A 16,269-nucleotide genomic window follows, 5' to 3' on the forward strand; every position below is an offset into this window, starting at 1 on the left:
AGGAAGAACAACCCACAAACCACAAGAAACTCAAGAAGAAGGAAAACCAAAAGGTGGACATTTCATTCTTTCTTAAAAGGGGGAAATAAAATATAATTTGTATACTTATCATTAACATTTATTCTAATTCAATGTTACTTATAGCCAATATCTCATTTGAAATGTTTCTTTTACTTTGTATTTATCTTATAGGCATAAAAGAAAAATGTCATATATTGCTAAAACTTGCTTCAAGGGCCTTCAAAAGATGCGACTTAGATTACAACAAAGTCCTGTACTCTAGTGTTAACATGCTTAAGGAGTCAGTTCTGGTTTTAATGTCTATGTGTTCAACCTAATGTGCCACTTGACACACACTTGATGTGCTATGAGTATTTACAGATGGATAAAAACGTGAACAACACCTGAATGAATCATATGCAGTTAGAAAGGATAAAAGATGCCAAGATGTACCAAATAACTCCATTTTATATGTTATATAATACATATATATACTTTAAAGTTAAATTATATATATATATACATATATATATATATGAAGAATAATAAAATAAGCTAACTCAGAGCCTCTTCAAAGTATAAATAAATGTAGGTATATATATATATATATATATATACATATATGTATATGTATATACACACACACACATACACACAGAGAATGACTCATATAAGTCCCGATGGTAGAGTTCATAACTACCTCATAATTGCTAGTCTTGAAATTTTGCTGAACTTGGAACTTGCTTCTAACCAAGAGACTGAAGAGGGGTTGATACAGTGTAGTATAAGAATTTATTAACACATTTAGCCCCAAGAATGATTTCCTGAGGGAATAACAACTCATAAATTTTTCCAGGTCAATTCAGAGATATATGGTAAGCAAAGATTTCACAAACTAAATATAATTTGCTACTTTGTACATTATTAAGCAAGATATTTAAAGACAAAACATACAAAAATTAACTACATATGTTTCACAATGAGACAAAATTAAGACTTAATCCTAAGTTAGCAGTTACAGTCTGGTCTTGATATGATTGTATAATAGTTTTTTGACTACTTTTATAGTAAGAATTATCATTATACTTATATTTCCATAAATACCCCATCTTGGGCATTAATAATTTGTGATCATGTAATAGATTCTGATCGTAAGGAAATCTGATTTACTGTTATTTGGAAATAGGAGAAGGTGTTTGCACCTTCTAATGGTAGCATTAGAAAGAAAGAAATTCAGTGTGCTGAAACCTCCATGAATGTATCTTGTTTGTGGAATAGTAGCCAAGTATGCTTGAGAAGATGTCTGTGCTATGGATGTGGAAATATTAAAGCTTTTTGGCCACCGCCTTGCCCATTACTCTTTGTTAAACTTGCTTTAGTGGTCCGCCAATAAGGCAGTAATTAATGATTTTATCTCTGAGTCAGAAGAAACTTTTGCAAGACTTTATCCTACTTAAAATATTTATAATAATACAATTATCAATTTCTTTTCTAGTACTACAAATCAGGACATAATTATATGTTCAATGTGTCTCCATCATTTAAATGTATAAATTAGGTACATCAAATAGACAACAGTGACTATAATAAATTATATTTTAGATTAAATTTATAAAGGAAAAAAGAATAATGTAATCTCATAATTTTCAGACATTGAATCTTATTACTTTACTACTTCTATATTTAAACTTTGTGTTTTAGAAAAAAATAAAACATGAACATAGAAAAATAACATAGAACAACAATAATAAATAAGCTAACTCAGACTCTCTTCAAGGTATAAATCTTTCATTGATGAATTTAAGTCCACTATCAAAGTTGTACTTAATAGTGGAGCTTTGGAAGATTATTAAAATTCTAGATATCATATATTTTGTCAGTCCTTTTATAACATTTCTACAATAGAACTTATTTTAAACTGTAATTAAAGTATCACTTTAACAAATACACAATGCATACCAAAATCCAGTTAAAAATCCAGTACAGGGGCTGGGAATGTGCACTTACTAGACAAATGTGAGTTTACAAGATTGAATTCTAAGAACTATGAAGGAAGGTAAGACAGCACACATAGGTAATCCCTGCATTCTTATGACACTGAGGAGCTAGGTAGACTGGCATAGGCAACATCAAACTAAACCCAGACATCCCCTCAAACAAGATAAAAGATGAAGAGGAACACCCCATGTTACCTTCTGATATCCACATATGATATAAGACACAGCATGTTCATACTTATAAGGGATCCCAAATGCACACATGCATACACCACACACACACACACACACACACACACACACATACAGTCAACCTAACACATTCTAATATGACTACTCTTGTTTCATTAATTTTTACATTACTGAGAGACCAAAATATTGATTATTGTAAGAGGTTTCCAGGGTCACAGCTAATTTTATGAACTGATATTAAAATCAAGTATGTGTGTCTTTCTCTTACTGGAAGAACTGTTTCATAAGAGTCAACAAAAACTACAAATTTCTTTAAGAGCAGTCTTTACAAGTATTTTAAATGATAAGTGTCTTCCTACATAGAGATTTGGGAGAAGAGGAAGAATGAGAAAGAATAAAAAGAAACATAAAAGTTTTAAAAAGTAAAATGAAACTAACTGAACCAGATGGAAGTGGTTCTTGGTATTGTTAATGAAGCCAAAAATCTATGACCAAAAGTTGATAGGCCCTAGGAAACAAGTTGATGCTATTTTTTCATACAAGTATTCACAGTAATAAACAATACCTAAGTTATTATCTTCATATTCAGTGATGAGTGCAAATCTATGAGATGTTCATTTTCTTTATGCTTATCTCTCATGAGACTTTCATGGGAGAATATTTTGTAATTGGTGACTATTAATATAGAGACATGCAAATTCCGGTCAACACGCAAAGAATAAATGACTGAAAACCCACTCACCTCAAATATAATAATCCAGAATTCCCCCTGTCAAAAGGAAATGTATGGACAAAGAGTGGAGCAGAGCCTGAAGGAAAGGCCATCCAGAGACTGCTCACTTAGGGATCCATCCCATGTACAGACACCAAAATCAGACACTATTGCTGATGCCAAGAACTTGCTGACAAGCACCTGGTATAGCTGTTCCCTGATATGCTCTTCCAGACCCAGACCAATACAGATGCAGATGCAAGCAGCTAATCATTGAACTGAGTGCAAGGACCAAAATGGAGTAGTTGGGGCAAGGACTGAAGGAACTGTAAGAGTTTGCAACCTCATAGGAAGAACAACAATATCAATCAACCAGACTTCCGAAAACTCTGGGACTAAATCACCAACCACAACGTACACATGGGTTCAAACGATGGCTCCAGCTGGATAAGTAGCAGAGGATGGCCTTATCAGGCATCAATGGCAGGGGAGGCCCTTGGTCCTGTGGAGGCTCTGTGACCCCGGGTAGGGGAATGGAATGATGATGAGGTAAGAGTGGTTGGGTGGGTGGGGACACAGGGGATAGGAGGAGGGAATAGGGGGTTTGCGGAGGCTAAACTGGAAAGGGAGATAACACTTGAAATAAATAAAATACCAAATTAAAAAGAAAATATTCTAAAAATCTCAAGATTGCACATATTTACTATGAAACAATTGGTAGGACATGGCTGAGACACTGCATACAAAATCTCAGCATTTCTGAGTCCATGCATGGGACCTGATAACGATCAAATTAATCAAAGCACCAATATGGGTACAGGGTGGGCCTACAAAGTCCTAGCAGCAGCTGAGTGGCTGTTAGCAATTGATAATGACTGGGAGATAGAGACCATTCATACTCAAGGAGATGGGTCTATACCCATGAGTGTGCAGTCAGCATTGGATGGACTCAAGGGAAAGAAGGAGCACCTGAAGGAGCCATGGAACAGTGGAGGGGCGGCAAGGTACAGGGGGAAGAGAAGGCGTAGACATGTAGCGAGTATATATTATATGCATTATATGTGATACCAGTGTGAAATTAGCAAACAATAGAAATAGAAGAAAAAAATAAAGTGGCAATGAATAGCAGAGAGAAGAGAGTGCAGATTCTGCATGATTTCAGCTAGGCAAAACTCGAAGACACCGGGCGTTTCCTTTATCTTTTATTCCTTGTGTGTATCACAGATACAGTCCATTCCTGAGTGATGGATCTTCCAATTAAACACATTTTTTTTCTAATATTGCCTCTGCCCTGTTGTTTAGTCACAGAAGTATAACAGTAGCTAAAATGGGTATCTCTGACCAAGGAGTGCATCACAGTAAAGAACATGTGCTCAATAAATGTTGCTTACCATGTGGCCCTGAGAAAGCAAACTACAAATAAGCCAGAAGCAAGCTCCCAATATTCTCATGCAGGATGTGCCTTCTAGGTTCTCACTATTTCCCACACCATGCAGTATACATCTAATTGTATACAGTCTCCTTGTCATAGTGAGAAACAAAGCCTTTAGCACAGTTGTTTTTGAGGTAGGTTTTAGATCCTTATTATAGCACATGTAGGGATCTTCAGTGTTTACATTTACCTTTTAAAAAATCAAAAAATGATAAATTATTAAATACAGTGTTAATAACTCAGATCTACACATTAAAAAATAAAAAAATAGTGGATACTTTTGCAACCATTTAGGTATGTGTAAGTTGTGAATATGTGTTTAGGAGTAGTAAGAATATAAATTAAAATCCAGTTTCCCCAAGTACTCTAGTCAACATAGCTGTTCATAGTAATTTGTTAAAATGCATAATGTATTTAGTTACATGTAAATATCCTAGTTTCAAATATTCAAAAATAAATAAATAAAAGCCACATCAAGGAGTTGACTGAGATAGACACATATCTTTAACACCCAACCAATGGACTGAAGTTGGGGAACCCTGTAGTTAAATTAGGGAAAGACTAGAAGAAGCTGAGGAAGAGGGCAATCCCATAGGAAGACCAGCAGTTTCAACTAACCTGGACCCCTGAGATCTATCTCTCAGATACTGAACCACCAACCAGGCAACATACACTCATTGGTCCAAGACCCTAGACACATATACAACAGAGGATTCCCTGGTCTAGCCTCAGTGAGATAAGAGGCCCCTAGCCCTCCAGAGACTTGAGGCCTCAGGGAGTGAGGAGGCCTGGTGAGTGAAGGAAGGAGCATCCTCTTGAAGACAGGGGGACAGAGAAATGGGATGAGGAACAGTAGGAGGGAGGGCTGGGAGGGGCGCCAATGACTGGACTATATAATATATATATATATGTATTATATTATATATATATTATATCATATATATTATATATTATATATTATATATATTATATATTATATATTATATTATATATATAATTAAAATAAAATAAATCTAATAAATTTGAAAAATAGGATTACTTCTAGGTATAACAAGTATTTGGAATTGATCATATGCTGGAGTCTATCTTACTTTGCCTGTAAGAAAATTATAGCTTTTCAAGAAGATATAAAAGTGCAGATAGTAGGGTCCACAGAGGACAATGAACACCACTAAAATATAAAGGAAGATGACAACCGTTAACTAGTATGTCAACATCTTTCCATCACACTTCACTAATTCCTCAAAGTTAATTACAGCTCTGACTAGACAATGTAAAGAGAATGTAGCATAGAATTATTCCAGCACAATTTAAGATTATGTTGTATAAGATTGTAATTTAAAGTGTTTTCCAATGTTTTGATTATAATATTGCCAGAGTATTCTAGTGAATTACACTCTAGGCACTAACAAGGAGCTTTTATTTTAGTGTAAGCAGGAGTCAAGTGAACCAATGACTCCGGATAACTTACCGATGACCTAAATTGTCTAATCCCCTAGCAGTGATGAATCAGGACTAATTCTAACAAAAAGTCCCATTTCAGCTTATTTTGCTGAACATCATCCTCCTGGGTAAAAATCCCTACCTCAATCACCAGTTTATTTAAAAAATAATAAAAAAAGATAAAAAGTTAAGGAACTTCTTTAAGTAGGATTGAAATGTGCATTTTTCTCAGGTTTAGTAACTCTTCCATCCTCTCCCAGTTGGCAACTGGCCCAGTTCTTTTGTCTAGGACTAAAAAGTCATTGTGTGACTAGCATGGCATATTGGACAAAGATCTAGCCAAGGGCAATTTAGCTAACTCCTACTTTAAAAGCTTGACAGAAATGTTCTCTCTCTCTTTTCTCTCTCTTCTCTCTCTCTCCTCTCTCCTCCCTCTCTCCTCTCTCTCTCCTCTCTCTTTCTCTCCTCTCTCTCTCCTCTCTCTCTCTCTCTCTCTCTCTCTCTCTCTCTCTCTCTCTCCTCTCTTTCTCCTTTCTCTCTCCTCTCTCCCTCTCCTTTCTCCCTCTCCTCTCTCCCTCTCCTCTCTCTCCTCTCTTTCCTCTCTCTCCCCCTCTCTCCTCTCTCTCTCCTTTCTCTCTCTCTTCTCTCCCTCTCTGTCCCTATTTGAAGACTTGGGAGAATATCACAATAGTGATAAAAAATCTTCTGTCTAAAAAGGCAACCAGTCCACTTTTTCCTAAGTCAATTCACCAACTATCACTAGCACACAATCTTCTTATATATCATTTTTCTTCTCTGAACTTACATAATGATTTCTTCTGGCATTATTAATTATTCAAGATCAGAGAAGAAAAACAAGTGTAAATAAATGTTATCAATGATTATTTATAGTATTGTTTCCTATAAAGCATTCATATTGTAAAACATCCACCATAATTTGTTTGCAATGTATATTTAAGCAAAGATTCAAAATTATAGCTTTTTACTTTGGTCCAATCTATCTGTAGCAATGTGTCATTGCTTGTAGAAGGGAAAAGACAGTTGTTATGTTATATTTATAATAGTAGTGATGAAATGTATAATATTTTAACTAAATTAACCTGTACTATGGTACTTCTCAGTTCACCCTGGCTGACCACAGACACATAATTCTATGACAAAGAAAATAGAACATAACTATCATCTTGTTCATCTAGTTAATATATCCTAAAAGCTGCCTTTTCCTTCTAGATGAATATGTTTAAATTTCTAATTCAATTAGTTAAGTAGAAAATTACCCAGATGTTCATCATTTTCTAAAACCCAGTGATTAAACTCAGTGCCCTCTGTCATACTGTGTGTGATTCTAAAGGATTTCATTATTCTAGCTAAAAAGAAATTGATGATACTCTTAGGCGTATCTAAGTCCTTTACCTGAAGTTTAATGTATCTCTCCTACTTTATAGACCCCTGTGTCAAATACATTTGCCAGTCTATGGAGAACTGCTACAGCTGTGTGCCAGGATATTTAATGTTTGTATTCCCGTGTTTATTTTGACTCAGACTCAAACCCTTGAAGACAAGGTGGTAAAAATTACTGTGAAAATACTTAGTTAGAGAAGAGAAAATTGTAGACTACCAAACTGTGTACAAGAACTACCTAGCTGCATCACCTCCATATAATTCCTGGGAAAATTTTGTTCAATAAAATAATCTAGAACCAGTAATTAGTAAAGCAAATGCGCCAGAACAAAAATCCATCGATATTAAATAATTATCTAGCTCTCTCCAACTCTATTTTATAAATATGGTTTTGAGTTTGTTACCTCTTGATATTTGATATATATATATATATAAATATGCTTAGTGTTTTGCTCTTACAGACCAGACACAGACCTTGAAAATAACGACATAGGATTGACTGAGATTCTTCTAAACGATTTCCTGGAATAAAGGGAAATGTCTGCAGGGAGAGCTGATGTAACTGCACACATTTAGCAGGTGTTAGTGAAAAAGAGCCTGATCAGATCCCTGCATAGGCAGAGGTATAGTTCAGGTAGGATAGCGTGAGAGGAGAAGTACTTATACAGAGCTCTCCACCCACACAGATTCGAGACTGTAGAAGTGACCGTGAAAGCTGAATTACCAGAAGGGAACTTGTTAAAGAAGACTGTCTGAGCGTGTGACCTCCTCTAGATAGTCCCACTTCACAAAAATGCCAGAGGCACAGTGATGTCTGAAGCAGAAGGTGCTAAATTGCTTGAGATTCATGGAAAAGTCAGCTTAACTTCACTTCCCTTTCTACCTAACCAATGCGAAGCAGGTTCAAGAGCGGCAGAGGTTGGCTGTTTTGAGTGTGTGTACTCTCTCGTTTGATGTCCGTTTTCTGGTTAGGACCCCCTCTTGATGCAGTCACTCAGTATTTCCTTTCACTTAACAAAAAGGAAGTGTGGGGGGGGGACATACAAAGACATTTCTAATATTCCTGCCCAGGACTCTCCAAGGGCAATCTACCACCGTGAAAAAAAGATTATTTTAAGAAATAAATAGAAATCATCTTCACTATTCTGGAAGGAGCATTATAACTTCTTTAGTTGCTTTTTAAAGTTACCTTGTCATTGGTGGTGTTCATTTGTTTATGTGTGTTTTTGTCCTTAAAAAAAAATTATGGCTCAATAATGATGCAATCTTAGCTCGAGGTGTCCTTTACAGGCAGAAGAGGAAGTCCCTTTACAGCAGTGCTTCTCAACCTTCCTAACTGTGACCCTTTAATACAGTTCCTCGTGTTTTAGTGACCCAACAACAATCAAAATATCCTCCTGCTCCTTAAAGAACTATAACATTGCTATGGTTATGAATTGTAAATGTAAACATTTTTGGAGATCCAGGTTTGACAAAGGGGTTGAGACCCACAGGATGAGAATTCTGCACTGCTCTAAAGGGAATGTTTGAGACTGATGACTCCCAAGGTCAGATGTAGCTCTTTGGATGATCTAGGGTTTAGGTCGGATACATTTCTTTCAACCTACTAATACAAAACTAAATTATTCAAAAAACAAAACATGAATAAAAATTTATGAAAGAACTATCTTTTTTTTCCAGAAGGATTTAAATCACATTCAGTCATCTTTGTCCTGTGTAAATAGCTCCTTAGAACACGGCATGCCAGAGAACACAGAGACAAACATGTACATACACACAAATGCACAAAAACATATTCATATTTTATTACTTATCATTAACGATATTCTAATGAACTGTATTTTATCAATTTTTACTGCTTATTCTGTAGCCCCTTTGACACCAGCGTATACTTAAACAAAATTTTCTTTCAATTATATCTGAGCATTTTAAAGTCATTTTTAATGGCTCATAAACTAACAAGAATACCATACCATTTAAAAGATCAGCATATCAAATACTTAACATTACATTTGCATCAAGACATACAGCAACAAAAACAGCAGGTACAGCCCATTGTCCCTTCCTGGCAGATCAGGTTACTTGTTAAATGGTCATTTAAACAAGTCTCAGCACACAGGTCAACCGGAGCAGCCACAAGCTAAGAAGACAAGAAGAAAAACTCACCAGAATTGGGGTCCGAGTTGCCATCTGCTTCGGTCCTCTTGTCCGGAGAGGCCTGGTCGTAGAATTCGTCCTGTGGCTGAACCAGAGGAAGAGGGTGTGAGATCAGGGTTCCACTACCCACCGGCTCGTGGTCTCCCAGACCACTGTCACTGCAGCTTTCCTGGGAGCCATCCGGGAGGTGAAAGGTAACACGGCGCTGAGACTAAAAAGAAGACCACAGGACACGCAGTTAACACTGGCTCCTCCCCCAGCACCACGCTCTGCTCAGCAGAACACAGATTCAAATATTACAGCACATACATGACATAGGACTAAACCAAAGTACGCCAGGCCAGGAACAAAGAGCCAGCGTTCATCCCTTGCCTTTACTAGGTAACAGACACCTGGCAAGTTATCAAAACTAATGTCTACCTTTAAGAGTGGACATACATAAAACTAATGTAAAACCTTGGGGAAACGTAAGAAAAGTAAAAGGGGGCACACTTGGACTCATGAAATTATATAGAATTCCCAAATACAAAATGCGTGGACTCACTTGTTTCACAGAACTGGGTAGACAACTGTTTAATTGAACATTTCAAGATTCTTTTTCAGTCACTTTGCTTTTGAGAGACTTTCAGTGGCGTACAGTTGCTATTGTACAGGCCTACTTTTCAGTTTGCCATTTGAATTATGAAATAACAATGATACAAATAATAATGTAACATCAAATGAAAAAGAGTTTATGTTTTATTAAAGCTAGTCATGAGAAAAATTAATTAAAATCGTTACTACAAATAATAAAGGTATGTTAAGTTGATATTGCTGTATATTGAAGGAAATCACTTTATTCAAAACTTGAAAACAGACAGGGAGCGATTAATGAGGTTTTTTTGCTCACTGGCTCAGGCTTTACTCCTAACCTATTTTTAAAAGACACTTCAGTAGAAATCTAGTTAGCATAGTGCTTTGGCATTTGTTGCATATATGAATTCACGTAATAATGAGCTAAGGTGTGTTTATAGTTACTTCAGTGAAAGTCAGTGTTTTAGTACAACAAAAGTCCTCATTCTAGCATGGACCAGAGTTCAGTTTTCATGGTCAATGTGCTTTTGGTTGATGTAATACATGAGATATAAAAATACATGCAGCTACGTGGGGGTGAAAATGTAAGCTGTAGGGAATTACATATGTTAGTAAATGAATACTGTAGTACTAAAAGTAATTTCCATTCTTTCACAGCCAAAAGACCTTCCAGTATTATGCTACACATGATTACTTTTATAGAGATTAAATGACATTACTAATACACAGAAAGAGATAAAATTCAAATAGATAGTGGATAATAAAACCATCTTCTTGCATTTAATATTTGTGTTTTTCAGGCGATAATTTACAGAGTATATTGAAAGAAGCAGGTCTGCCGCTAGAAGCAAATTCTGTAGGCAGATGCATTGCAACTCTATAAAATGCTTTTATAGACTGACAATAGAACACAGCCTATTTTCTATGAGTCACTGGTTCAAATCCAGCTAAAAGTCATCCCAGAGAAGAGCTGATACCACTTTATTGCTGTTCAATGGCCTATGTGAAATGAGTTGATCGTTCAGTACATTTTTAATGAACTGACACCAACGTCCCATAAAATATAATCATAAATGGTACTAATTGTGTCTCATGTAGCACATTTCCTCTTTTCACGCAACTCTTGGGCTAGCATCATTCATTCCCCTTCCAAAGGTTCTCTCATAAGCCTAGGTGAGTGCTGTGATGGAAGAACAAGCTGGACACAGACAGCATCGTCAGACATGCACCAGCCCTTCCTCCCGAAACAAAGGTCACGCCACCGTGTTTATTGTTGTATTTCCTCTCACTTGACATTTACCAGTCAAGGAAAAAGTGCTCCTAAGTTCATACTTCAATACATTCTACATCTGCTCTGATCTTTTATGGATGCAGTGAATATCAAGGGCATTGAGCTCATTGACCATTATACATGATGGTCAACAGTGATTTCTAAGCTGACTGTCAAGGAGAAACCTAAGGACACATCATGCTGTCCTCTGATAACTTCTAAATACTGCATACATCATTAAGGGCTCTATATTTCACAGAAAATGAAATTACATTTAAGACATGAAAGAAAAATACAATATTGCTTTAATTATAGTATTTTACTTCATGAAGAATTTTTCAAAATATGTAACAGTAGTTATCTCTTCTTTTAGCAGTTCTTACAATTTGAATATATGTATATTTATTTATTAAGCATCTAGTATACATTGGAAATATAATTACATAGAATAGTAGATGAAATATTTTCTTCTAAAAGTATTAAAATGAACCTGTTAGAGTCCATCTTTAATATATTACATTGATATATTTTAAATAGTTTTTATTTTTGATACTATTCTATAATTATGATATTTAAATAATGTGAATGAGAATAGAAAAATAAAAATGTAGTTTTAAAAATTTCAATGAAATACTGTAAATTAGGATGATATTATAATTAATATTTCTTAATTAACCTGGCACAAAGATGTTTAAAACTTATTTCTAGAACTGTGTACTATTTTTCAGTCTGTGGAGGGACAGGATAGAGATTTCCATGTACTAAGAATTGGTGAGTGGCTACAATGGGCTGAATAAGAATAATCAAACATATCCATTGCAGTGGTGGTGAGTACGGCAGGAATGGATGAACCGGAGACTGGTTCTGAGGGCAGCTAGCTCAATGAAATGGTGGGACTTGCTTATGTCACTCTAGTCCCTGGGGAGGGAGGAGAAAAGACAAGGGAGAAAGGGCTTCCGGTGGCTCACAGGACTTCCAAACCTATCTGCTAGGTTAGCAGACTGCCTCTCACATGATGTCTGAGAGGCCAGTTCTCTGGAAAAAATACAGAAGCCTTCCTGGCTGTATCATGACAGGACCTTTGTCTCTATGGAGTAGAGTAGGCTTAAGCCTGATTTTGGCAAGAAGCGGCCCCATTCCTGCCTTGCTCTCTGAGAGATGTCCAGGTTATGTTAGTGTTGTCTTAGCATAGAGTAAGTGATCATAGGTACTTTAAGTCCTAGCTACATCTTTGGCTCTGGCTCAGGGAGAGGTAGTCTATCTCTGGCAAGAAAATGTGAGAAAATATTGCCTGGCTAATACGGCATTGTGAGATCAGAAATACTCAAATAGAAAGGTTTTATGCTGTATAATAGAAGTATTATATACATGCACAATGAAAGAAAGTTGTAATAGTTTTATCTTCACATGTATTATATATTATATATGTATGGTTTTGTCAAGATTAGTCAAAAAGTATTTGCTTTCATTCCCTATCACGAAGCATTGCAATTTTTATATGTAAAGCACAAAATTTAGCTTTTGTCACAGATGTTGCTTCAGACCCTATTGTTCACAAAGAACTTGCACTAAGGCAAAGCTCTGTAGCTAAAAATGAGGAACATATAAGAGTCTAGGTTTCTTCAGAGAACAAATTTTGATAGAGTTGCACAGATTTGATTCTAGTACAGAGTAGTACATGTACTCCATTTACTAACATTTGAAAGATATAAATTAATGTGATGAATATTCAGAGAGTGTTTTAAATGTATAGTTTACGAAAACCACTACAGCATATGGTTTAAAATGTCTCCATCATCATGAATTTGTTTAAAAAGATATAATTCAAAAGCATTCCACTATTGATGATAAAGTAAATATTTTAAGTACAGAATTTTTTGATGATTCATTTTATTATTTGGAAATGTCAAGTTAAACTATCTTCATACCCTGTGTTACAAGTACTTACATTGAATAGGTTCACGTATGAAGAATTTAGACTTATTCTTAATCTGGAAATTACTTAAAGATTCTATAATCTGTTCTCATCCATTACATATTATTTTTTATCTTAAAGAAATATGATAACGTGATTCCCTTTACTGTCAAAAAACTCGAGTAGAATTCACAATATACAATTTCATGTAGAAAAGTCTTTTTTGCTAATAATTAATTATTCATTTAACAATTAATTAGTAAGTACCTATTGTCTATAAGAACATATTCCCACCGCTATGGAAAGCATGGTGTAGAGATCACTGAATCCCAGGTTTTTCTAAAAGCTATTATATAGTTTATGATTTTCCTAATCTGTTCCCTACTGGTACTTAAGGCTCATTGGACTAACAGCTATGTCCTTTTTAGAAGGGATCCCATTCTAATTCTTTTGAACTTTACAGACTTGAGAAAAATCAGTCCACGACTAGGCAATATTTTACTGTAATTTTTTTAGAAGCTGATTGTTCTTTAATAAGAACTATTAAGGGTATATTCATAATCAATAATGCATGCATAAGGAAAAGGGCATTTTTCTGGGTTTCTGCCAAAATAATCCATATTTTTGATAGACAAATTTAATTATATTGTGAATTGATGACAATAATAAATACGAGATAGAAGAGTAACAAGGAGTGTTAGAGTAGCCTAGTAACATTGTATGTCCTAAAACTCCTTTTCCATGTCATTTAAAACATTTTTAAAACTAAGACTTAGCGAGATAATCTGAACTTTGAAGAATTGTCATCAATATAAGAACAGGGCAAGGTGTAGAGACTTGGTGTTTTATGAACTTATAATAAAAATGTACTGACGTCACGTAAGTGAACTAGACTTGATTCGGACAACACAAATAGGACACACCAGCATGGGAGATGCCTTGGTACATCAGCACGGGAGATGCCTTGGTTCACCATCAGAACACTTGCCCATGGACCACTACATTTCTCATCGCTCTGGTCACTTGTAAAGGCAGCAATGGGACAGTGAACTGCTGTTAATGTCTCCTCTCCTTCTTTAACATTCACATTATTCAGTAGTTTGATTTTTTAAAAAAAGAAAAAATGCTTAGCTTGTATTTGGTAAAAGTGTGCAACAACTCCAGTAATCAAAGATGAAAGCAGATGATTCAGCAAACTAAAAACAAATTTTTGATGACTAATTTTACCTACTTAAATAAATAAAACTAAGGATGAGTATTCCAGTCACTTACAGTCATATTGATACAAACAATGAGGCACTTCCTTGCATTGTATCTGCTATACTCTTTTTAAAAATTAATTAATTAATTAATTTGTTACACTCCTTATTTTATTCCCAGCCCCATCCCCATCCACCCTCCTACTGACTGTTCCACATCCCATACCTCCTCCCCAGTCTGGACCACAGTGGTAGTTGCAGCTGCTCACTGATTCTTTTGCGGATATAATTGTCACCTTTTATTTCTAACTGACTCCACAATTAGCTATTTCATTTTTAAACTTTTAAAATGCATGTGAGATAACTCTCACTGACGTAAATGTGATATATTTGATATGCAAATGCCTTACTGTAAAATGAGTTACTGAAAGAAGGAAATATGTATTTTATGTGCTTTGTAGCAAGTTTTAGATACCCATTAAGAATTTTTAATGATAGAAGCCCTAATGTAAATAGCCCATAACAGCACTTTTAAAATAATTTGAATTTTATTCTCATTTTATTTTAATCTAATGACAGAAATTTAGATAATATTTATCTTCAAATATATTTGATATATTTGAGAAACCTGAGAAACTACAAGGTTCTTTCGGTATATAGACTTATTTATTTATTTTTTTGGATTTAATATTTTGAACAAATATAAAACAAAAACCTGGCTTCTACCTAGTTTTTTTTTTTTTATGGTATGCTATAGAAAAGGAAAAAGTTTTAAAGTGACTTCATCCCTAAGTTGAGGAATATGACCCCACCCTTCATGTTTCCCCAGGGTCAACACAAAGAGAAAGGATTAAACATTTCACATTGTAGGTCACTCTGTTTCTTATATTCTTTAATTTTTGCTATCTGAAATGGCCTTAACCTATTTCTCACAGTTAAATGCTGCCCAGTAGGAATGTAGTATTTTATCAGAGCATTTAAAATATAAAACGACTGCATTAAACTAGAGCAGCTGTTCCTGAATCTACAAGCAGAATTTTCACATCTATAAATTATATGTACAGAAATGTGGAAAAATCAACTCAGCAAGAGTCCTTTCCAATTTCATTTACTAGTAAACAAACCCATGTGACAAAGTAGGCTACCCCTCATCATACTTATAAAATCAGCATACAAGATAATTGTAGCAATTTAATTAGAAATTATACTAAATGATGACGGTTCTTAAAGTAAACATATATAAGTCACTAGCATAAGTGTGGGATTTAGGACTTGGAAGAGATGCTTCCTTTGGGTAAAGATAACTTTCTGAAATATATGCGTCTGACATGTCAATCTTGAAAACAGAATTTGAGTGTGATTGGTGTCTAGTATCTGAGAACTCATCTTAGCTAACCTTTATAATATAAACCAGAGACCAAAGGCATTTCTGTAGAATTTATCTTAATAATAATTATCAGTGGAAAATAAAATTTGAACCCCACAGTAGAACATGTGTCTACTCAAAAAATGATTTTACATTATAGCTCCATAATACATTGTAAGTTAGGTCTTCAAACCATGGAGGTAACATAGGGGAATTTAAACAGTTATGTGTGTAACTATACACACATACACACAAAGTATTTTCTTCTTTGTATGTTCAGAATAATCTTAAGGTCATAATTATATTTAAGCCTGAGAACAGATTCAATGCATTTGAAGACATACCATGTTAGGAAAAGAAACATGAGCAAATGGAGAGAGATTATACAATCCCTTTCAAAGCCTTGAACAAGTGCTATTAACTCACATTAATGTTGTCCAGAAGGTCTTATAAATGACCATTTTCCATACCAAATATGGTGATGTCCATCAGGAATTATTTTGCTTGCATATTTGAACTAGATTTTATTAACTATATCATGCTATTTTAGTAGAAAGAACATTAAAAGTCTTTTAGAGTCATTGAATGTGGGGAGCCTCAGCTGCCACCATA

General features: G+C 34.9%; 1 protein-coding gene across 4 annotated transcripts in view; it reads right to left on the minus strand.

Moving 5' to 3' along the window:
• The window catches only part of Pcdh9 (protocadherin 9), an 844,187-nt gene that overhangs the window by 293,919 nt on the left and 533,999 nt on the right, over positions 1-16,269 (minus strand). For 2 of the 4 annotated variants that reach the window (XM_031362240.1, XM_031362242.1), the window contains one exon: positions 9,344-9,545. In XM_031362240.1, the coding sequence (XP_031218100.1) occupies positions 9,344-9,545 (202 nt within the window). The remainder of the gene's footprint in view (positions 1-9,343; positions 9,546-16,269) is intronic. The other 2 variants (XM_031362243.1, XM_031362244.1) reach the window with 1 other exon arrangement.

The sequence above is a fragment of the Mastomys coucha genome, unplaced genomic scaffold (genome assembly GCF_008632895.1).
Source record: "Mastomys coucha isolate ucsf_1 unplaced genomic scaffold, UCSF_Mcou_1 pScaffold9, whole genome shotgun sequence".
NCBI lineage: Eukaryota > Metazoa > Chordata > Mammalia > Rodentia > Muridae > Mastomys > Mastomys coucha.